General features: G+C 38.2%; 1 protein-coding gene across 3 annotated transcripts in view; it reads right to left on the bottom strand.

The window, feature by feature from the left end:
• The window catches only part of LOC134654215 (uncharacterized), a 189,546-nt gene that overhangs the window by 64,394 nt on the left and 101,455 nt on the right, over positions 1-23,697 (bottom strand). For all 3 annotated transcript variants that reach the window (XM_063509684.1, XM_063509682.1, XM_063509683.1), the window contains exon 2: positions 10,652-10,791. In XM_063509684.1, coding sequence (XP_063365754.1) covers positions 10,652-10,786 — 135 coding nt within the window. In that variant the 5' untranslated portion in view covers positions 10,787-10,791. The remainder of the gene's footprint in view (positions 1-10,651; positions 10,792-23,697) is intronic.

Genomic DNA, 23,697 nt, shown 5'->3' with positions numbered 1-23,697 from the left:
TAACCTCTGCGACAGCACTATGACGTCTGTCATCTAGAGATCGGTTTTTGCGCGTGATCGGCGTCGCGTATTACCTAAGTCCAAAACTCTGATTATTATTGTGATTCCCTAATAAATATTGTTTAAAATGGTGCTCTGGTGTTTTTACCCTTACAGCTTCAGAAGTGCGATAGTGGATTCCCGCCTACTACGATATAATTTGTCGAAATTGACATTACGAAATTTACCGCGCGTAGTCCTTCCTTGTTTCATTGTTCTGATCGTTAATCTGATTGTAATGAGTAAATGCACCAACACCACTCATCAGTTAGGGACTTAAATATACAAAGTCCAAGATTGGTGTCAAAATCATACCTACAAGAATAACCTAAAAACTAACCTGTTCCGGCTATTGGCTGTTGGCGTATCGAGCCTTGCCGTGTGTTTTGTGTTTTGTGTTTGCTTTCAGATACCTATTTCAGTTTATGTACATCAATGATCATGACTGTCAAAAATAATACATATTGACAGTGTAATAAGGCTGCTGGCATGTATGTATATTACAATATTCACAGCAGAAGATCACAAGACATAAGCTGACAGATACCATTAGGTACTCTTGAATTTTGATATTGGTATGAATAAAATAAATCCTTGGGATTACAGAGTAACTCAGGTAAAAGTTAACTCAGGTAAGAAGTCTGTGTTGATCCAACACCTAACAATGCTCCGGGGCCATAGTGGTAAATATTCACTGCCTCACTTATATGTTGTGTTATTTTTGTAATCTATGTGCTTTCAGATACATAACATAATGTGATTAAGTATGTCTACATGACATATTAACAAAATGCTATGAACATTTTCTAAAGTTTGTGTCGTGGTGAGATTTGCATTCAAGTAAAAAGCATATAAAACAAGTTTGGTAATGTAAATTTAGCCTTGATTGATGCTATATGTATGGTGGTATTATGCTTTCATGATTAACAATGAGTGCTATTTAATACTTTATCCTTTCAGTCAAATTAAAATAGATTACAAGTTTTCAAAAACACTGGAATATTGGTTACAACAACAATAAGGAGAAATGACTTGTTGTTTCATATGTGTGTGTGTATGATATTACACATGCTTATTGCAACTGACATAATGCTTTGTTGGTGTGTTTTTGGTTTATGTAATTTCCAGAAATTTGACAGCAATGATTCTTGAATTGAACGACCATACCGTCGTTGAACGCACTAGAGTGACTATCGGGTCAGGCCTCTATAATGAACCCGGATGGACATGGCTAATATTTCAAAATTAGTTGGTTATGGATGCCAGGTATATTATGTCCTAGTGCTCATAATTCATATATGGAGAAAATATGTTGATAAGTGGCTAATCTCCGATGTCATGGAAAATGAGGTATTTATTTAGAAATAAAATGTTTGTTCATGTTGTACATGTATACTAACGGTCAGTACGTGTTACATTGACTGTGTGTGGTTAGTAAAATGCGCTTTGTGAATAAGCGAAAGGTGACATTTATTTCAAGCTGGTTAGTAGTGTCTGCGACAAATGTAGTCACTCCATGTATCCGGAGCCTCCTCGGACTGAATATTTTAAAAGACAGTTCATTTCACATATAACCTCCTGCATCTTTGCAATTAACATTAAGCTGCAGACATACTGATAAACAAGGCAGTAAATCATTTGAGATGTTGAGAAAATTTCTGTCTGTACATATTATTGATTGGTTCTATGTATGAAAAATTTTATGAATGTTTATACAAATTAATTGCATACAGCTTATAGTATGTTGTGGTTGTTGTTTTGTTCATTGGGATGTTGGTTAAAGTTTGCATTGCAAATATTTTTCACAAAATGTCATGTTATAAAATGAACCAAAGACATATATTTAGACAGACTTACCAAACTAATGGAAGTTTTATTGGCATGACATTGTCAAGTGTTTGAGTTATTGACAATGATAATCATTTGTGTTCTAACAGTATGTTTCAGATGCATTTCCTTATAACAAAACTTTATTACTGATGAAGTTTGATGAATTTCCAAGGTTAAAATCTTGTCAAAGGGATGGACATATTGAACAAGATATTTACTGAGCTGAGTATGACACTGGTAAAGCAGGTTGTTGCTAATGGTACTTACCTTAGGTAAATACTTTCAGGAGTCAATATGGATATTGACGGTCTACATGATACATGTCTTTTACATACAAGTGCGACTGGACTCTAAACGTTCCAGTCCGATAAGTGTTTTATGGGTGAATATTAAACGAAGGTAAAGCTTGGTTAAAGCTTTCCAAATAACTATTTTAACCCATTCACTGCTAATGAACATTGACCGAAGAATATCATGTCATGAGCTACTGTTTGAAGTTATTGACGGTTTTCGTCTGAATTTGTAGTGTGTTATGGTACCGTTTGCATTAATAAACAGTACACTTTTATTACTTCTGGGTTTCATAAATCAGAAGTTATAAATAATAATATGTTTCACAAATTTTGTGGGTTCACTAAGTATGTATTTCATTGTTTTGAAAATGCATAAATTGTGGTTTATTATGTTATGAACTCATTTATCTTACAATGTGTGCTTGCATGGCATTTAACAAAATTATTTAGTTTTGTGCAGGTATAAGTTAACCTGGATGATGTGTTGAGTTATCTACACATAAAATGCACATGCACAGCTGGAGAAAATCAACCATGTGTGTCTTGGGATTGGAAGCTTTATGGTTTAAGCATATGTGCCATGATTTGACTGATTGGTCATTATCAATATACACTTCGTGATGGTTGAAAAATACAATTTGTGAAACCTCGATAAGGCGAACCTGGGTAAGAGAGAAACCTCGATAACATGAACTTCTGTTCAGGCTCTACTGTAGTTCAATGTTGGTATAGTAAGAGTGTTGCCTTTATTTAGGGGCACGGAAGAGGCAAGCCAAGTTGCACATGATCATAATTGGTTGCATAGTAGCAACTGCTTATTATTTTATATTTCCCATGTTAAGGGCAAATGCTGTTATTTCAGGTACCGTTTTCAGATTAAGAACTGACTACGAGTATATTCTCAGATTAGGAACTGAGATATAATTTTATGAGACACTCGGATTGAGAACTGAGTGATTATTTTATTTATATTACTTACTCTCGAGTTTGGAATCGAGTTGTGATTTTGTTTATCCCAGATTTAGACCTGGGTTACTGTTGTCATACTTATGTGTTTTGTTAACAGGTTTGGCGACTAAAATAAACACGTTGTGCTTGATTAATTTTATTAGACACTCGGACTGAGAACTGAGTGATTATTTTATTTATATTACTTACTCTCGAGTTTGGAATCGAGTTGTGATTTTATTTTATCCCAGATTTAGAACTGGGTTACTGTTGTCATACTTATGTGTTTTGTTAACGGGTTTGCCGACTAAAATAAACACATTGTGCTTGATTAATTTTATTAGACACTCGGATTGAGAACTGAGTGATTATTTTATTTATATTACTTACTCTCTTCAATGTCTGCTATAGAGCTTTAATTATTATGTGCTCTTTAAGAAGGGCTGTTACTTTAGTCTTGGCAAGGGATGCTATCCTTAATAGGCTACTTCCTGGCGCCGGTAATCGCAACAGAGGCTTTAAGGAGCGGCCTGTTGCTTGTCACTATCCTTGAGAGGGTGGTTGTTGCTGATATTTGCAGTGTAGGCTTTAAGAAGCGGACCATTGCATGTGATATAAGACTATCCTTAAGAGGATGGTTGTTTACTGGTATTTGTAGTGTAGGCTTTAAGAGGCGGACCATTGCATTCCTTAAGAGGATGGTTGTTTACTGGTGTTTGCAGTGTAGGCTTTAAGAAGCGGACCATTGCATGTGATATAAGACTATCCTTAAGAGGATGGTTGTTTACTGGTATTTGCAGTGTAGGCTTTAAGAGGCGGACCATTGCATTCCTTTAGAGGATGGTTGTTTACTGGTATTTGCAGTGTAGGCTTTAAGAGGCGGACCATTGCATGTCATATAAGACTATCTTTAAGAGGATGGTTGTTACTGGTATTTGCTGCAATGCAGGCCTTAAAAGGCGGACCGTTGCATGTGAGCTTAGATTATCCTTAATAGGCTAATTTTGTTACTGGTATATCTGCAGTGCAGGCCTTAAGCGGCGGACCATTGCATGTGATATAAGACTATCCTTAAGAGGATGGTTGTTTACTGGTATTTGCAGTGTAGGCTTTAAGAGGCGGACCATTGCATGTCATATAAGACTATCTTTAAGAGGATGGTTGTTACTGGTGTTTGCAGTGTAGGCCTTAAGAGGCGGACCATTGCATGTGATATAAGACTTTCCTTAAGAGGATGGTTGTTACTGGTATTTGCAGTGTAGGCCTTAAGAGGTGGACCATTGCATGTGATATAAGACTATCCTTAAGAGGATGGTTGTTACTGGTATTAGCTGCAATGCAGGCCTTAAAAGGCGGACCGTTGCATGTGAGCTTAGATTATCCTTAATAGGCTAATTTTGTTACTGGTATATCTGCAGTGCAGGCCTTAAGAGGCGGACCATTGCATGTGATACAAGACTATCTTTAACAGGCTAGTTTGTTCCTGGTATCTGCAGTGCAGGCTTTAAGAGGCAGACCATTGCATGTGATATGATATTATCCTTAAGAGGACCATTATTTCTACTACCGATGAATGTTTTATCTATATCGTATCGTACTATTTGTTGTTGACCTTGAGAGGTTGGCTTGAGATCTTGTTTACAAAAGGATATTTTAATGACCTTAAGACTGATGATCTCAAGGTTACCTTGAAAGGGTTGCTTGCACTTATACCTTCTAGGGATCGCTGGCGAAGTACCGGATCCAGTAGAGTTGGAGGGAGTGCCTGTTCGAAATACCCAGTTGGAGCGAGTGCGTGCACCGGGCTCCGTGACAACCTTATCGTGAAGGGCCGACTTCTACGGTCGTTGCGCCTACAAGGGCAGTGGTGTCCTAGCCTAGGCAGCTCCGCACATGCATGAGACGTGTCCCATGTTAGCCTCTCACGAGTTGTACGCATTTTTGTGCGTGCATGCGAGGGAGTCTTACATCCTACAACGGAGAAGCCAATTGTGAGTTTGTTCCAAGTCTTTGCTTTTAAAACGACACAAATAGTCATTGTTACGTTAAGCGGTCAGTATGAACGCACCGCTCAATGGAAGGTTTGGGCTAGCTGCATGGGTATACATGCTAGAAATTTATCAAAATCTAATAAATCCTTGAAAGTTATATGACGTTATTCACAAGAAAATAATTTATGTTAGATGGTGTTACAAAAAAGGGGGTGGTTTATCTACCTGCCGCTAGATGTCACGCTCATCGCAATATTTTATTATTTTGCATAATTAATTGGTATTTATATCCTCTTGGTGTCATATGCACGTGAATTAAGCCTTTTGTGTATTTCAAGCAAGTGCTGAGCAGACTTGCATATCCTAACACCTCTCATACCACGGATTATTTGGTACCTAGCCTGGTCATGCTTTCTTACATTTGGTTCAGTCGGCTTAAGCCCTTACTCCAATTCGACTGAAATAGAACTAAATATCTTGGTGTAAGTTGACAATAACGAAATAGACCGTTTCAACGGAACTCGAGTCGAATTACTCAAAAGGACCAAGGCTTGTATATCGGCTGAGCGTAAAAGGTGCTTGTTCAATTCGCAGAATATTGAACTGGTGGAGGCTACATCCACCTGGTGAAGACCCAGCTTGCTGCGACTGCGTTGGCTGTGGCAGACTTCAGTGGCTGCACTGATGACAGTGACCTGCGGGGCGCTGGTCGGGTCAGGCGATGGCCGAGCTAAAAGGCGGTATCGTAATTTAGCGGTCTTCACATCACTACAATAACCTCTGCGACAGCACTATGACGTCTGTCATCTAGAGATCGGTTTTTGCGCGTGATCGGCGTCGCGTATTACCTAAGTCCAAAACTCTGATTATTATTGTGATTCCCTAATAAATATTGTTTAAAATGGTGCTCTGGTGTTTTTACCCTTACAGAAGGTACGTTATTGAGGATCAGACTGGTAGATCAAATCCGTTAAGTAGGTATAGGTATAGCAGGACAGTTGAGTCTAATGATTACAAGCACAGTTAGAGTTAGACCAAGAAAAGTCTGCAGAGATTTTGACAGCAGACGCAGTGCCAGTGTTATTTATAAAATAATCATAATTTCAAAGAAGTATGACGTTTAAAATAACACCTGAACTGCGTGTGCTGTCAAAATCTCTGCAGACTTTTCTTGTTTTAACTCTACACTCAGTACTAACCACAAAAGAGTGAATATCATGAAAGAAAGTGAAAAAAAAACCTTAAAAAACTTTTTGGTCCGTCTTGCAATTGGCGGTTCAATTTGGTATCGGTACGAAAAAAGAATACTAATTCCAAATCTCACTGTCATTAGCATTACATAATAAGATAGCTCATTCTGGACAGGGCTTATATTATACTACCACAAATAGGTTTGATTAATCGCCATAAAACTAGGTTTAAAGAGTGAACCAGGCGACCGTAACCATGACAACGAGCGACAAGATAAAGTTGATTCACCCAATCTCATTGGCCTGCAGTATATTTTAGGGACATGATAAAGCTAGTAGCGCCCTCTGTTGGGCCAATTTAAAACAGTCCCGTAACAAATGACGGGTCCGTACGCAATCTAACAAATTGTCTCCTGGCCTCTCGTTCACCAAACGTTGTACTCATCTATGCTCGTTTAGTGTAACTGGACTTTATTTTTATGATATAGATAGGAGATAGGAGAAACGCTGGTGGCCTAGCGGTAAGAGCGTGCGACTTGCAATCCGGAGGTCGCGGGTTCGAACCCCGGCTCGTACCTATTATCGCTCGTATGAGTTTTTCGGAACTTATGTACGAAATATCATTTGATATTTACCAGTCGCTTTTGGGTGAAGGAAAACATCGTGAGGAAACCGGACTAATCCCAATACGGGCCTAGTTTACCCTCTGGGTTGGAAGGTCAGATGGCAGTCGCTTTCGTAAAAACTAGTGCCCACGCATGGCGTGGCGTGTACTGGGATTTGTTGCCAAGCGGACCCCAGGCTCCCATGAGCCGTGGCAAAAATGCCGGGACAACGCGAGGAAGATGATGATATAGGAGATAGGAAGCCAACGAGCAGACGAAACGCCACCTGGTAAGCAATCACCGTTTGGCAATTTTCGTGAATAGCTTCCTGCCTTCTATCTCCAGGCTTATGAAGGCTTTTTCGCTGAGCGTAAAGCGATATTTTATTCTTAGCGTGCGACCTCGATTAGTTTGACTTTAGCGATTTAGAGGTTTTGTTCACTTCTGGACTGTGATGTGAACTGAAAAGTGGGTATTGAGTGAACCTAAGAATATAAACCGAATCACATACAAACTTTTGCCGGATATTTTCTTATTTGGCTGCTAAGAGGAACAGGGAAATAACATATATATTTCCCTGTCCTTCTCTGCAGAAAGTGTCCTGAAAAAAGATATTAAGATCTAAATTTTTTAAGAATATCAATAGTATCAGTACAGTAGCAGTACCTAGTCTTTCATTAGTGCCTTCAGTGGGTATCGGAGGGTACAAAACTTGCAATAGATATTCCTCACTCTAATAATAAAGGTATACATGTAAGGTAAATGTATCAAAAGGTATAGGTACTCAGAGTTCAATGCTCTCATTGACTTACAAAAACAAAGGCAGATGAGTGTTTCACCGCAGACGAGGAAAAATCTGGAATACCCGTCATTCACACTACACAATACCAATACCCATACCTACTTATATCTATAAGGTCAACGTCCTAATGTTTGATATCCTTAAGGTACCGTTCGGATTCAGACTACACTAGCTGTAGCACTAGCGCGATATTACTGACTGCATTAATGCTCTGATGCCTTATCAGGATTCAAACCCGGGACCTCTTGTTTCGAAGGTAGAGTCACTACCGACAAGGCTAGAAGTCCATAATAGGAGGTTAAAACACGTGAAAAATGCATATAGTCACGTCTTTCAGTGCAAATGATGCTGCCCTACATCCAACCGCCAATTAGGCACTGTAGTGTGTTGACAGGCCCTGGCGACATTGCCATCGCTACGGTGCATGTTGCCTAGCGCTGGTGGCCTAGCGGTAAGAGCGTGCTTGCAATCCGGAGGTCGCTAGTTCAAACCCCGGCTCGTACCAATGAGTTTTTCGGAACTTATGTACGATATATCATTGGATATTTACCAGTCGCTTTTCGGTGAAGGAAAACATCGTGAGGAAACCGGACTAATCCCAATAAGGCCTAGTTTCCCCTCTGGATTGGAAGGTCAGATGGCAGTCGCTTTCGTAAAAACTAGTGCCTACGTTAAATCATGGGATTAGTTGGCAAGCGGACCCCAGGCCACAGAACCCAGGCTCCCTTGAGCAGTGGCAAATGCCGGGACAACGGGAGGAAGATGTCATATTAGTTATTCTGTGAGAATATTTGGGTAATGCGAACCGTTACACTGGTTTGTCTCAAAATTTAGACTCGCCCGGTCGCTTGACCAATGGGAACAACCTGGACTAGATCAGCTTTACACAAAGCTAAACGACCACTTTGCTAAAACACCAGCTTAAGCCAGACCGCTGACCACGCACAGTTGTTACTAATCGAGGGCTCTAACTATACTGGAGTATGAGCAGAATGTTTCGTTAATAGATACAGGAGATGTGGTTTCATTACCTGAGGCTCCGCAAAATGTGCACCATTCTGTAGTATTTGAAAAGCGACTTAATGGACGTATTAATAGGGTTCAGATTTGAATGAGTAAAAGTTGACAGGATGTTCACTTGATTTGTGCGTAGACGTGCTACCTATATAGGATATATTTAACGTTATGCTTCAATCTTCTACTGCCTTGCGTTATATTAGACTAGCGACCCGCCCCGGCTTCGCACGGGTTAACAAATTATACATAAACCTTTCTCTTGAACCACTCTATCGATAAAAAAAAACACATCAAAATCCGTTGCGTAGTTTTAAAGATCTAAGCATACATACAGACAGACAGACAGACAGCGAGAAGCGACTTTGTTTTATACTATGTATAAGATAAGATAATATTTATTTCATTGAAAAATATCCAACAATTAAAACAATATTATCGGTTAAAGTTAGTATGAACCCGAGTCTAAAGGTGTACTTACATTTTCATTTTCTCAACGTTAAACATGGTTAAACTAAAAATAATTTGGCGCCCTCTTTAGGCAGTTGACCCACCAAGAGCGAGTAAGCGATTAGCTATCGGCGATTTTCTCGCCCAAGAAACAAACACTGGCTGTTCACACTGCCGGCGAGAACACTCGCTCTACTAGTTTGCTTTATGCATAGGTATGCACGTAGGTCTATGTTGCTCTGTGGTCTGTGACCGATTAATCGGTCTTTGGCATTGAACCTACGTTGCGGATATATCGGTAATTGGCGTCCAAAAGGTTAAACAAGTCTGCGACGTCTGCGTGTTCGGCTGCACTGTCCGAGCGAGTGAAGCGAGTAATAGCCCATCGCACTCGAACACTCGCCTATAGCCGAGCGACAAAACTATTGAAGCTAACACTCGCTTCTCGCCGCTCGCCCACTCGTTTCTAGTTTATCGTTCTACTCGCTTATAGCGCATCGCTCTTGGTGGGACAACTGCCTTAAACAACTTGAGCCTTTTCAGTAGACTGAAACTCTGACAAGTATGTCATTTTATTTTACTACAGTATGTCAAGAAAAAGTTCATAACACTCGTAAATGTAGTCTGCCAACAGGGAGAGATGGCGGGAGATCATGCGAAGAGCTGTGTCCGCCTCTACTACCGATGCGGACGCTTCAACGTGACCATGACCGCTCTGTCAAGAGCGATACGACAAAAAGAAGAAATGTAAGCAATAAACGTGTCAGAGACGAACCGCTGCACCAGCGAGGTTTTCCCACATTGTCTGTCTCCCACTCTCCCACTAAGACAACTTTGATCTCCTCTTCGGCGGGAGACCCGGGTGCTCCGTCGGGCTTTTTGCCAGACCACATTGTAGGTAAAGAGGTATGTCAAGAAAATGTTCATAAACCCGCGTACGTCGAGTCAGACGACGCTATGGAGCAACGCTGTTATGTCGTCGCTCAAATCTAATGCTTATTGTCATTGCTTTTAATTTGTACTTTTATTTGTTTTCTTGTTTTGTAGTTTCACAGTGCCTTAGTTTCTACTGTCATGCTGTGTCACTTATTTGAGTAATAAACACTCGTAAATATAGAATCACCTCAATAAACGTATCGGAGACGAATCTCTGCACCAGCGAGGTTTTCCCACATTGTCTGTCTCCCACTAAGACGACTTTGATCTCCTCTTCGGCGGGAGACCCGGGGTCTCCCTCGGGCTTCTTGCCAGACCACATTGTAGGTAAAGAGGTAAGTATGTCAAGAAAATGTTCATAAACTCGCGTACGCCGAGTCAGACGACGCTATGGAGCCACGCTGTTATGTCGTCGCTCAAATCTAATGCTTATTGTCATTGCTTTTAATTTGTACTTTTATTTGTTTTCTTGTTTTGTAGTTTCACAGTGCCTTAGTTTCTACTATAATGCTGTGTCACTTTGAATAATAAACACTCGTAAATGTAGACTCACCTCAATAAACGTGTCGGAGACGAACCGCTGCACCAGCGACGTTTTCCCGCATTGCGTATCTCCCACTAACACCACTTTGATCTCCTCTTCGGCGGGAGACCCAGGGGCTCCCTCGGGCTTCTTGCCAGACCACATTATCACTGCAAAGAAAAACAAAAAATTATGTACCTATGTGTATAATATATCGAGAACATATTCTGTTTGCAATAATCGAATTTAGACTGTTGTGAGATATACTAACATTGAATAATTTAACGGTTTAGACTTGTTTTTACTTGTTTTGTTGTATTTGTTTTTTGTTTTCACTTGTTTAGTACGCGATATACGGCCGTCGTGAACGCTGCTCGCACTGATGCTTGCAGGAGACCTCTACGAAACATGTCGCGCTAGTGACTAAAAACAAATGAGTCTAAACCTAAACCGTAAAATTATTCAAAATATTCCGTCGCTGCTTCTTCTAGTAAGTAGTACGTAGTACCTAGATCAGTTTATTTTCGTTTTAGACCTAAAAAGGGTACTGCCGTGCGCCACATTTAAGTAAATATTATGCTTTAGGCAAAAACTCAAATTTAGTTTCTCTGAAAATCCTCAACTTTAGAGCAAATATAAAAAGACCACCTTCACTGCAAGTAAGCCATCTATCAACACTGGCCATTCTATTCCAAGCAGTAAATCTTACTAATCTCAAAAGACAATTAAGCATTAATCTGAGAGGCTGTAGAACCGAGATACCTACAAGCGTAGGAGCATTTTTCATAAAATTGCTTTATATGTATATCACCGGGGACACCGGGGTGCAGGTTAACTTGAGTTACCGAGTATGCCTTTTGGTTTAAGGGCCAAATTTTATTTTGTTGCCGATTTTATTTCATCAGATTTCAATAACATTTGGGGAATAGATGGACTGTCTGGCCAACTTTATTGTAACACCTGAGAGTCTTTAAGACCAAGTTCGGCCTGGCCGGCCACATTCGGGCCCATAGGTAATAGGCGTAGGTACTAATACATAATAGGGTATTTGACTACCAGTCAAATCAGTTTCTTTTTTCGAACTGTCAAAACGATTTTGCTACTATGGAATTTATATGAAACACTAGCATGTGACATCACAATCAAATAACCTACTCTTTATAGTTTTATACGGATTTAAAAATAGAAATTGTGTCTAAAAAAAGGTAACTGCCGTCTACGTTTCTCTGTTAATCTTTTGATTCTTTATTTCATACATGGTGTAAAATAATTTATTTTAAATACAGTCAAATACCCTATTGGCATAATTGCTGCTGTCGCCGTTATCGAAATCGATGTGGAGGACCATACATATAAGCGTAATGTCACCATATGTTCAAAATTTTCCTCTCAGTTACGAAAACGTATGAAACTTTCGTAACTCAACGAAAAATTACATACAAGCTCATAAATTTTATAATAATTTTTTTATGTATTCATTTTAACAAGGTAAAGGATTTATTTACATAAAAGATTAACACATGTATTACGTACAAAAAATATTATAACACGATTTAAAGCACTTAAAACTAATTATTACTACTTAAACCTAAGCAAGCTACAACTAGATTAAAATAATTAAATAATCTAAAAAGTCAAACTAAGGAAAATGGGGACCCAAGCTTTCCTCTCAACCGCATCACTAAAAAAAGAAACGGCATTTTCGGTAGCCTTTGTTTTATGAACGGAACAAGAGTTATTTAAAAGGTCTCTGACAGGAAAACCGGGAAATGGGAGAATCTTTTTATTAAAGACATCATTTGAGGGTCTTTTAGTATTTTGAGGGTTGTTGGCAATAATGAGAAAAATAAGTATTCTGAAAGGCGTAATATCCGGTAGGATTAAACTGAGTTTAATAAATTCTTGGCTTTGATTTAAATAATTCTAAAAGAGAAAACGGATTAAGCGAAGCAGAGGACCGCGGTCAAATTTTCAGTGTGGACGGCGATATTTATAGGCCCTGTAAAGGATGACTCACGTTAGACCGGGCCGTTTCCGGGCCGGAGCTTCCGGCACTTACTTTTCTATGACAGATGACAGGTGATCACGTGATGCTTTCCATAGAAAACGAAGCTCCGGAAGCTCCGGCCCGGACACGGCCCGGTCTAACGTGAGTCATCCTTTACACGAGCAAATAATTTTAACATAATATTGTACTCCTCAAACTCTTGTAACCAGCTTTTTCCTATTTTTCATACAACTTAATTTTCATCACACTTGCTCGAAAAATATCTTATGCAGGTCAGGTGTACTGAAGGACAAAGGCCTATAATACTATACTCCAGCCTGCGGCTGTCGTGAATACTCTCGAGCAATATTTCACTTACTGGACGTTGCAAAATGTACTATATTGTCTTCAATGTACGCTAACACCATTGATTTTAAGTTGTAATTATTAACGTTATTCTCAATACATTGCGTCTTAGAATCAACTTTTATAAGTATGTGAATGCTGTCCACTGTCCATAAGAAAAGAACGTAAAGGATGACTCACGTTAGATCGGGCCGTGTCCGGGCCGGAGCTTCCGGCGCTTCGTTTTCTATGGAAAGCATCACGTGATCACCTGTCAACTGTCATAGAAAAGTAAGCGCCGGAAGCTCCGGCCCGGACACGGCCCGGTCGGCCCGGTCTAACGTGTGTCATCCTTAATGCGTTTATAATGGCCGTGATACAAAACGTTCATCGGTGCAATCGACTTTCCTTTTATATGCCATTACCGTATTGGAAATAAATTATAACGATGTTATTTTGTCTGTACAGGTGTTCGCAACAGCCCCGTTTTATGGTCTTTGTTCGAATTTGTTTTAGAGATCGGTGTCAATAGTCCAGTCAACGAGGCATTCCACAAAAAGGTCTACTTTGTCAAGAACGTGGTCTATAATGTGTTACATGCTATATTAATAACCTGCAGAAATCTGTATTATCTACGGTTGAATTTATCAAACGTTGTCACGCCAAATATCGGCTTCTTGAAGAAGTGTAAAAATAATGTCACGTCCCCGACACTTTTCCACCGAATGCCCCCAACGGAGATATTTTTGTATACAGGTTTTAGTAAATACGCTGAGGTGACTGTGGGTTTTAGGACAACATTTCGGCTGATCCGGTATTTTGCGCGTGGTATCTTTTTTTATACATGCACTGTCGCAGTATGAAATACGGCTTTCTTCCGCGGAAATTACATTATACATAAAGAGCAATGAATGAAAATAACTTACAGGGTTTATGGTAAACAAACGAGTGTTACAATTATGTCCCCCGAGGATAATGACGCAGCAACTTAATCAAAAAAAAAATTAGTCGACGCCCAACGTTAAACTCATACATTTTAATGATGATGATGATTACTTTGAATTATATTTTAGGCTTCCTAGCCTAGTTGGTTGTGACCCTGGGCCCTGGCTACATAGGATTTAACTATGAAATACTTGTGCTTTATACTTGTGATTTAAGTATGAAATACGCTCCAAAATTCAAATAGCGGACGTAGCTGAGACAGCCGCCAAGCTGAAGTGGGACTGCGTGGGACACGTTTGCCGTATGCCGGATAATTTGTGGGCTAAAATAACAACTAATTGGGTCCCACATCAAACCCGGGATCGCGACAACCCTCAACGGCGTTGGCGAGATGACCTTGACGCCTTTGACAGGAACTGGTGGGAGACGGGTCAAGACCGGGATACGTGGAAAGGGAGGAGGGAGGCCTTTGCCCAGCCACGAGACACTCTAGGCATAAATATAAATAAATAACTTGTGCTTCGTTGATCGGACTATGGCAGCAGGTAAGTACTGGATTATTGTATGTTGTGAATTTTTATATTTTGCGTGGCCATTTGCGTATCGGTGCTGACCAGCCGTGTTGTTTTATGGTTTATTTTTAAAATTTAGGTTAGAAACATGACTACGAATAATTAGGCAATTGTTTTAATAAATCTGAAGATTAATTCGTAAGTGGATATATAGTTTGGCAAGCCATTTCTGTCAATAGGCGAGAATTTGAAAAATGTAGGTGGAAAGTGGGTTTGTCAGAGTATAAATGTAGAAAATTATTGAGCCTAACTCCAGGTATTTTGCAAAAATGAGCAACTGAGTGAATCGCAATTTTTTTTAAATGTAATTAAGTGCATTTCAGAAGCTGTGATTATTTTAATTCACTTAATAGATTAATTTGTGTTTAAAATTTGTGATTAAAAACTAAAACTAGTGTCCACGCCAATTACTGGGATTAGTTGCCAAGCGGACCCCAGGCTCCCATGAGCCGTGGCAAAATGCCGGAACAACGCGAGGAAGATGATGAATAGATTAATTTGTGTCACGAAAATTAACCAATTAATATTAAGACAGGTTACCTAAGTCTGTATTTTTACTTGAATTCTACGAAGTAATATTTTTTATGATGCATTTTTTGTTTAAAACAGTTCTTTGTACAGTAGGTAAGGTACGTATTTATACATGTTTTTTTTCCAAGAAAATACAAATCACACAGATTATTTTGTAGATATGTACTTTTAAATCATAAAATCAAATCCTAGGAACAATACGTTCACAAAAACAAAACTCCGAAAATTCTCGCAATCCTATTAACTTCGAAATGAAATATAAATACTTTTGCTCATATGTGCTTATATTTACATAGCCATTTTACGTATTTTCACAGCAATGTTCTGCGCATTCATGTTACTTATTTCGCTTTTATTTTTAATATAGAATAGAATAGAATAGAATAGAAAAACGTTTATTGCAAAAACCATCTACATACAGCACCACACATATACATTTAAGAAAGAAGATCTTATACACTAAACAGTTAAAACTATTAGTAGCTTAAACTAACATGCAATAATAATCGTAGTTTTGATGCTGCTATAGAGGCTACAAATGGACACCACTCAGCATATGCTCTAACATAATATATATGCTATAGCGCTGGTCTTCCGTGGAGCCCAGGGCAAGAAGATAGCTCAGAACAGTAAAGGCAGTGTCAAAATGTGATTCAGTACCTAATTAATATTTAACACAAATTACAAACTTATACATGAAGACAAAGAAAAAGAAAAAAAAGTGAAATTTGATATGGAAGTGAGTGGGTTGGGAATATGTAAATATATATAGTCAGGCAAAGCATGTATTTAGTATAATATTAAATATAGTTGAGCATATATACATAAAAAAGGGAACTCGAATAAATAAAGAAATATAATATAAAATAGGTGAGTTGGTAGTTGTAAATAGGTTTACAGAAAAGGCAACGATCGACGGCTTTAACCAACAAAAAAAAAAAAATTATTTAGCTAAGCTGCATGGAACGCTAAGAACACGGCAGTTGCAAGCTGAAAAGATATTGTTTAAATTTAAGTTTAAAAGTATGTAATGTTTTTAAGTTACGTATTGGAGGGGGTATGTTGTTCCAGCATTTCGTGGCAGAATAGCGAAAACTGCCACGAAACGCTGCGCAACCGCCGCGTCTCGGACAGAGAAGTCGAATGGCATCTCTCATTGGGCGGGAGGAGAACGACAACTTGTTAAAAAGGTATTGGGGCTGTTGGAATTTTACTACACCGAAAAGTAGGGTCGCAAAATGCAACGAACGACGTGCTTCCATTTTCAACATCTTACCACTGTTAAGATAAGGGGTGACATGAGTACGTGGAGGGATGGGGAAACAGAAACGGGCACAAGCATTCTGGATGCGTTGAAGGAGTGCCTTCGAACGAGCCAGTAAGCAACCATTAATCACAGTGTCGACATAGTTGAGTTTGGATAATATTAAAGTGTCGCATAATTTTATTCTAAGGTCGACACTGAGATATTGACGAACCTGATATAGTACTTTCAATCTATAGTAGCAGTTTTTAGCGACATCGAGTACATTTTGTTCAAAACGCAAGCCCTCGTCTAAGAGTAGGCCGAGGTTACGGGCTGCAGAGACTCGTTCGAGGCGTTCCCTCCCGAGCATAACATTAATATCAAACCTGGTGACTTTGTCAACTTGGCCTTTAGTGCCAAGCACTAGAAACTTTGACTTGTTGGGGTTAAGGACTAAGTCACACTGTCCAGACCAAACGTCGATACGATCAAGATCCTGATTCAACAGCTCCACAGCAGTTTGTGTCTCCCGAGGATGGAACGTTTTATAAATTTGTAGGTCATCTGCATACATGTGATAGTGACAGTTCTTTATACAACTAGCAATGTCTGCCACGTACAAAATAAACAAAACGGGACCCAAAATCGACCCCTGAGGGACTCCGCAATTTACAGATACATTTAAAGAGTAATCTGTTAGTCCAGAATAATTACGAAGCCCAACTTTCTGCGAACGGCCAGAGAGATAGCTATCAAACCATTTTATGGTTCCGACGTCGAAACCATAGTAAGCAAGTTTGACAGCAATAGTGAAATATTTATAGTGTCGAAGGCACGGGAAAAGTCTAGGAGGACTATAGTCTAGGAGGATATCATACACACATCCAGTCAGCAAAGGAACGCAGAATCGATTTCGATTCAGAGATTGTCTAGGGTTGTCACTGGAAGTTTTGCCTTTTTGTGTAATTCTCTTGATTTTAAGAGCACATAGATTAAAAGAGCGGAATCAAATATTAGGCTTATAGCGTATATCTGTCTGTAAAATATGGATGATTAATTCGAACCTTAAATGCTAGTCATAATTTTTTTTATTTGTGTCTATTTTCATATTGGACGAGGGATAATTGTCTAGGTAAAACACAGCTCGTTACATTTTGGTATCATAACAAAACACATTTCGTGGTGTTTTATTTATTTCGTTTTTTGCTATGTAATATTTTTTTTTTATTTTGACTTGTTTAACTTGATTAAAGTATTAGTTGGTCCAAAATATTTTTTTAAAAAAACTTCAATTACTTTAACAGTTCAAATATTCACCGAGCTCTGAACAATAAGAAAGGACAGCTTTTAGTTTAGGAATTAATGTTTGAAGTTACAACCCTTAAGTTGAAACGAAAGCCTCGGCTCAGCGCTATACAAGTCCATTACTCGGTGTATTTACCCACCGAGCCAATAGTAGTGGCATTTACCTACCTTGAATTATGACTTATGGGAAAATACTTTCACTTAAGTGTTGGTTATTAATGTGGTTAGAAATGGGAAAATGATTTTCTTTGATAATAACTACGTATTGGAACCAGCAATGTGTTTATCCAAGTATATTATTGGTTTTAATGATTACCGACTTTGATAAACTTTCCAAGCTTCCGGACTATTTTTTTTTGCTTATGTTAAGGATAATAAAAATAATACTTGCAGTTTGAAACTACAGTGAAATAAAATAGTCTATACATTTTATTGCCTAACTACATACATAATATATAGGCGGTTTGCGCTACAGTGGCCCCCCACCTAGCAATAGGCCATATTCGTTATTTTACAATTGTCAAATTATGTAAAAAAAAAGTTGGCCCACAACAGTTTTTTTCTATATCGAGTGCGAACGCTTTTAGATACCAAAACCCACACTACTAACAACCTACCCTAACTATTCCACACCACTAGCACCTAGGGTTCGCAATCCGGATCTGAAATGTATGAAATTATCCGGGTCTGGATCCGGATCCGCGGATCTTCCCATACATTTCAGATCCGTCGTGCAAACCCTACTAGCACCGCATACATCCCTGTTGACTGGACTAAATGAGCAAAGAGCACTCATCGAACGTGTCAAGATACACTCAGAACAAACTCAAACAAAGGTCTTAAGCGCCCCAAGGCCGAGCCACTTACACTCTTCAAACAGTTAGATAGGGCACGATGGCCGACTCAATGCCATATAGCCATATACACTCAAAGACCGCTTGAAGCGTTAACATTGTGAGATCGCTTGTAAAATGCCATGCCGGAAACCTTAAAGCACTAACAGACGGGCGTACCAGACCGCGACCTTGGTATGGGGCTTGTTCCATCGGAAGTTGCGGAAGTTGGCCGTACGTCCGTTAAGCGAGAGAGATAAGCTGAGCGCGTAGCGAACATGCTAATCGTTTAACGCTCCGTAGCGTATCGTAGTCATCGCTCTCTATCACTCTTCCACACTAGTGCGACAGTGGCAGTTGCGTTTCGTTCGCTACGGAGTATTAACGATTGCACGTTGGCTACGCACCCTGTCCGGACCAAGGTCGCGGTCCGGTACGCCTGTCTGTTAGACGTTTTACACTGTGTATTCCGCACTAAGATCAATGTGGCGAGCTGTGGCGAGGGGTCTAAAAATCATGAAATTCGTGTGATGTAATTAATGGATGAGCCCATGCCCTAATAGTTATAACATGACGGTTCGTTGCCCGATGCCGGTTTTCACCTTATCGAAATTAAAATATAAACCGGCCAAGAGCATGTCGGGCCATGCTCAGTGTGGGTTAGTAGTGTAAAAAACAATTCAAGAATTATACCTACTTTACTGTTTAACTCGGATCTTTATCGAAACGCGCAGGCTTTATTATTTTCTAGCGCCGCGCCGGCTTCGCACGGATTATCAAATTATACATAAACCTTCCTCTTGAATCACTCTATCTACTAAAAAAACCACACCAAAATCCGTTGCGTAGTTTTAAAGATCTAAGCATACAGACAAACAGACAGACAGGGAAGCGACTTCGTTTTATACTATGTAGTGATGATTACTTAGGAAAGTTGTAGGTACGTGACTTGCTTAGTACCTAATTCAGTGTCAGAAATTATTAACTAACATTATTTATGTATTAATTAGTAAAGTTGTATTTGTTGTTAGGCGTTCCTGAGTTAGCCAAAACTATAGTATTTTATGCAACCGTTGTTTAAGAGGGGTCAAAAAAGGCGAGTGGCGTGAGTAACAATTTGAGGCGAAGCCGAAAATTGTTAATAAAGACGCCACAAGTATTTTTTGACTCAGTTAAACAACGTTGCATACAATACTTTTTCTACGACCAAGCACTTACTTTGAAATGCAATGAAATAATAATAAAAATGGATGATGATGATTGTTTAATTTCCTAATATGATAGGTTGTTCAGTGCGTGGGAACGAAAATTTTATTATTTTTGCGCTACGATGCACAGTTTAGGAGATACAGCCCTATAAATATATTTTTTTGTTTTTTTTTTTAATTTTTTTTTATTATTTTTTTTTTTAATATTGATTAGGGGTTTCTTACAGAGGAATGAACATTTTATTATTTTTGCGCTACGACGCACGGTTTAGGAGATACAACCCATAAACATTTTTTTTTTCTTTTTTTTAATTCTTTTTTAGTTTTTTGTGTTTTTAAAATATTACTTATGGCTTTCAAAGGGGAACGAAAATTTGATTATTTTTGCGCTACGACGCACGGTTTAGGAGATACAGCATTATAAAGTTTTTTTTTTGTTTTTCTTTTTATTTCTTTTTTGTTTTTTTTTTTTTAATATTAATTAGGGGTTTCTTACAGAGGAATGAACATTTTATTATTTTTGCGCTACGACGCACGGTTTAGGAGATACAACCCATAAACATTTTTCTTTCTTTTTTTTTAATTTTTTTTTTAGTTTTTTGTGTTTTTTAAATATTACTTACAGGCTTCAAAGGGGAACGAAAATTTGATTATTTTTGCGCTACGACGCACGGTTTAGGAGATACAGCATTATAAAGTTTTTTTTTGTTTTTTTTTTATTTATTTTTTGTTATTTTTTTTTTAAATATTAATTAGGGGTTTCTTACAGAGGAATGAACATTTTATTATTTTTGCGCTACGACGCACGGTTTAGGAGATACAACCCATAAACATTTTTCTTTCTTTTTTTTAAATTTTTTTTAGTTTTTTGTGTTTTTTAAATATTACTTACGGGTTTCAAAGGGGAACGAAAATTTGATTATTTTTGCGCTACGACGCCCGGTTTAGGAGATACAGCATTATAAAGTTTTTTTTTGTTTTTTTTTTATTTCTCTTTTGTGTTCTTTTTTTAATATTAATTAGGGGCTTCTTACAGAGGAATGAACATTTTAATATTTTTGCGCTACGACGCACGGTTTAGGAGATACAACCCATAAACATTTTTCTTTCTTTTTTTTTAATTTTTTTTTAGTTTTTTGTGTTTTTTAAATATTACTTATGGGTTTCAAAGGGGAACGAAAATTTGATTATTTTTGCGCTACGACGCACGGTTTAGGAGATACAGCATTATAAAGTTTTTTTTTGTTTTTTTTTATTTCTTTTTTGTTATTTTTTTTTAAATATTAATTAGGGGTTTCTTACAGAGGAATGAACATTTTATTATTTTTGCGCTACGACGCACGGTTTAGGAGATACAACCCATAAACATTTTTCTTTCTTTTTTTTAATTTTTTTTTAGTTTTTTGTGTTTTTTAAATATTACTTAAAAGCTTCAAAGCTTCAAGGGCTTCAAAGGGGAACGAAAATTTGATTATTTTTGCGCTACGACGCACGGTTTAGGAGATACAGCCCTATAAAGATGAAAACTGATGATGATGATGATGATTAACCAAAACATGTCTATGGTTCACTCATCTGTCAGAAATGACAATTAAAATTAGGTTGGCAACAATGTATTCCATACAATATTTTTTAAGTGGTGATTACACGAAGTATCGAAAAAGTGCCAAAAAGATACTGCGTGTATGCACAAATACTTTTTTGGGGAATAGACTAAAGACTTGTCTTGACAACTATAAGAGAGGGGTTTAAAGGTGTGTGCACGACCCTTTAAATGACAAATAAAAGTACGGGAGTAGAAAAAATTATTTTCAGTAACAATTAGTTATATTATTGGCCGAGTTGGCAGTTATTTTAGCAGTAAAGGCTGAAAACAATTGGAACTAGAGGTTATTACTGTTATTAGCCGAAAACGGCTATTTTAGTACCCAAGGATTAAACAATTAAACAAGAGTACCTAGTACAGTCAGCAGCACAAGTTGCTAAGCGGGCGATGTGTTCAAAACAGGGATGTTGCGGATGCCGATTTTTTGACATCCGCGGATGCGGATGCGGATGCGGATTTTTAAAGGCTCACATCCGCGGATGCGGATGCGGATGCGGATGTCAAGATAGTACCATAAAAAACGTCAAATATTACATTTTAGTAATTTTTATTTCAAAAAACCGGCCAAGTGCGAGTTAGACTCGCATTCCAAGGGCTCCGTACAATAAGTCCCACTCACGCTTGACTGCTCATTTCTAATAGGTTTTTTGGTTAATAACTAAATTATTATCATGCCGCGATCAGAAAGGGATTAGAAATAACAGATTTCCATACACTTACGTCAAAATCAATATGGATTGACAACTATCTCAATCCCTTTCTAATCGCGATTCAGTAATACCTAGCAGTCTAGCACTTACGCCGATGCTAAGACGTTCCTGTACCGACCTGTTCCACATCCGCATCCGCATTACATCCGCATCGATTTTATGCGGATGCGGATGCGGATGCGGATGTTGAAAATAATGCGGAAGTTCCGCGGTTGCGGATGCGGATGCGGATATTCGCAACATCCCTGGTTCAAAATTATCTTGACGCGACTTTGTTGTTAAGAGAATAAGAGCGTGTCAAGGTAATTTTGAACACCTCTTTTGCTGCTGACTGTACCTACCTAGTTTTGTACTGAAGTTCTAGTCAAAAGCCGTCCGTAATCATCAGTAACAACTCGTAACAACTGTACGCAACAGTATCAACTGGGGGATCTTTCTCTTTTACTCCAGTGAAGGCGTAATTAGAGTGACAGAGAAAAATGCCATAATTTGCGAACTTCGATTTTCGCGGTTATAGCTCAGTTCTGCGACATTAAAACTATCTTCTATATCTATAACTTACTTACCTACATAATAAATCCTCGTCTCGTTAAACGAGTTCAAAGATAATATATGCTACCTATACCTATTTAATCCTATTCCTTATGTTTCCGTCCGCACTTCCTGCTTCTCTGATCAGGGATACAATAGGGATAATAGCCTTCTTATTTCCTATTCTTTTTACTCACTGAGTCTTTAAGACTTGACCTTAAGAAGCATACATATTATATGAAATCAGGGGTCAGACTTATTTTGGTCTTTGCTTATGTGATCGGTCGGGAATAAGAGCCGCGAACCTATCGGCATTCAAAGTAATAAAACCAAACTGCCTATCAATGCCTAACAATCTTAAAACACATTTACGATCGATTAGAATCTGAACTCTAAATCCACGATACAAAGTGGCTTTTTGAGTGACGCAGTACACTCCGTTATGACTTTTTGAAATAGCGCCGTAATCGTTGCCGATTTTCAGATTATCCTATAAGCGATTTGCGAGAGTTCAAAAATAGAAACTTTAAGACAATTACATAAGATTTCGTTTTGAATGTCAAGATTTATTAAGATATGAGTTTGCGGAAGTTGTTTTTTTATAGTGGGCTCGAGGACTCTTAAACCCTTAACTGTTTTTGCACATAAACTGAATCTTTTGTTCCAATTTAATTATTGCTATAATCGGAAGAATTATTAGAATTATTGTTTTTTTTTACTGCTTTGAAATGACTGAATTTAATATTGTTAAGCGAATAGAATCCTGAATTCTATTGAACTTATTGCCTCATTGAATTGTCTAGCAGTCAACCATAGGGCCAAATAGAAAAATGCAAGGTGGGTGTAGTGAGAAGCGTTTAGTCTGACTATGGAATAGATTTCAGTCTTCTTATGTCCATAACTTTACATATTTATCTCTCTATCTAATCTATCTACCTATCTATCTAATCTAATCTGATACCTATAAATCTAATCTAATACCTTTAAACGAGCAATTCTTGTATGTTTATTTATTTATATATTTATTTATTTATATAGGTATATATTTCGGGGATCTTGGTAACGGCTCTAACGATTTCGATGAAATTTGCTATATGGGGGTTTTCGGGGGCGAAAAATCGATCTAGATAGGTCTCATCTCTGGGAAAACGCTAATTTTTGAGTTATTTCCGAGCATAGCTCAGTTTCCCAGATATCTAATCTAATACCTTTAAACGAGCAATTCTTGTTTATTTATTTATTTATTTATATATGTAC

Source organism: Cydia amplana, chromosome 14 (assembly GCF_948474715.1).
Source record: "Cydia amplana chromosome 14, ilCydAmpl1.1, whole genome shotgun sequence".
Taxonomy (NCBI): Eukaryota; Metazoa; Arthropoda; class Insecta; order Lepidoptera; family Tortricidae; genus Cydia; species Cydia amplana.
This window is presented reverse-complemented; position numbering and strand designations above follow the sequence as displayed.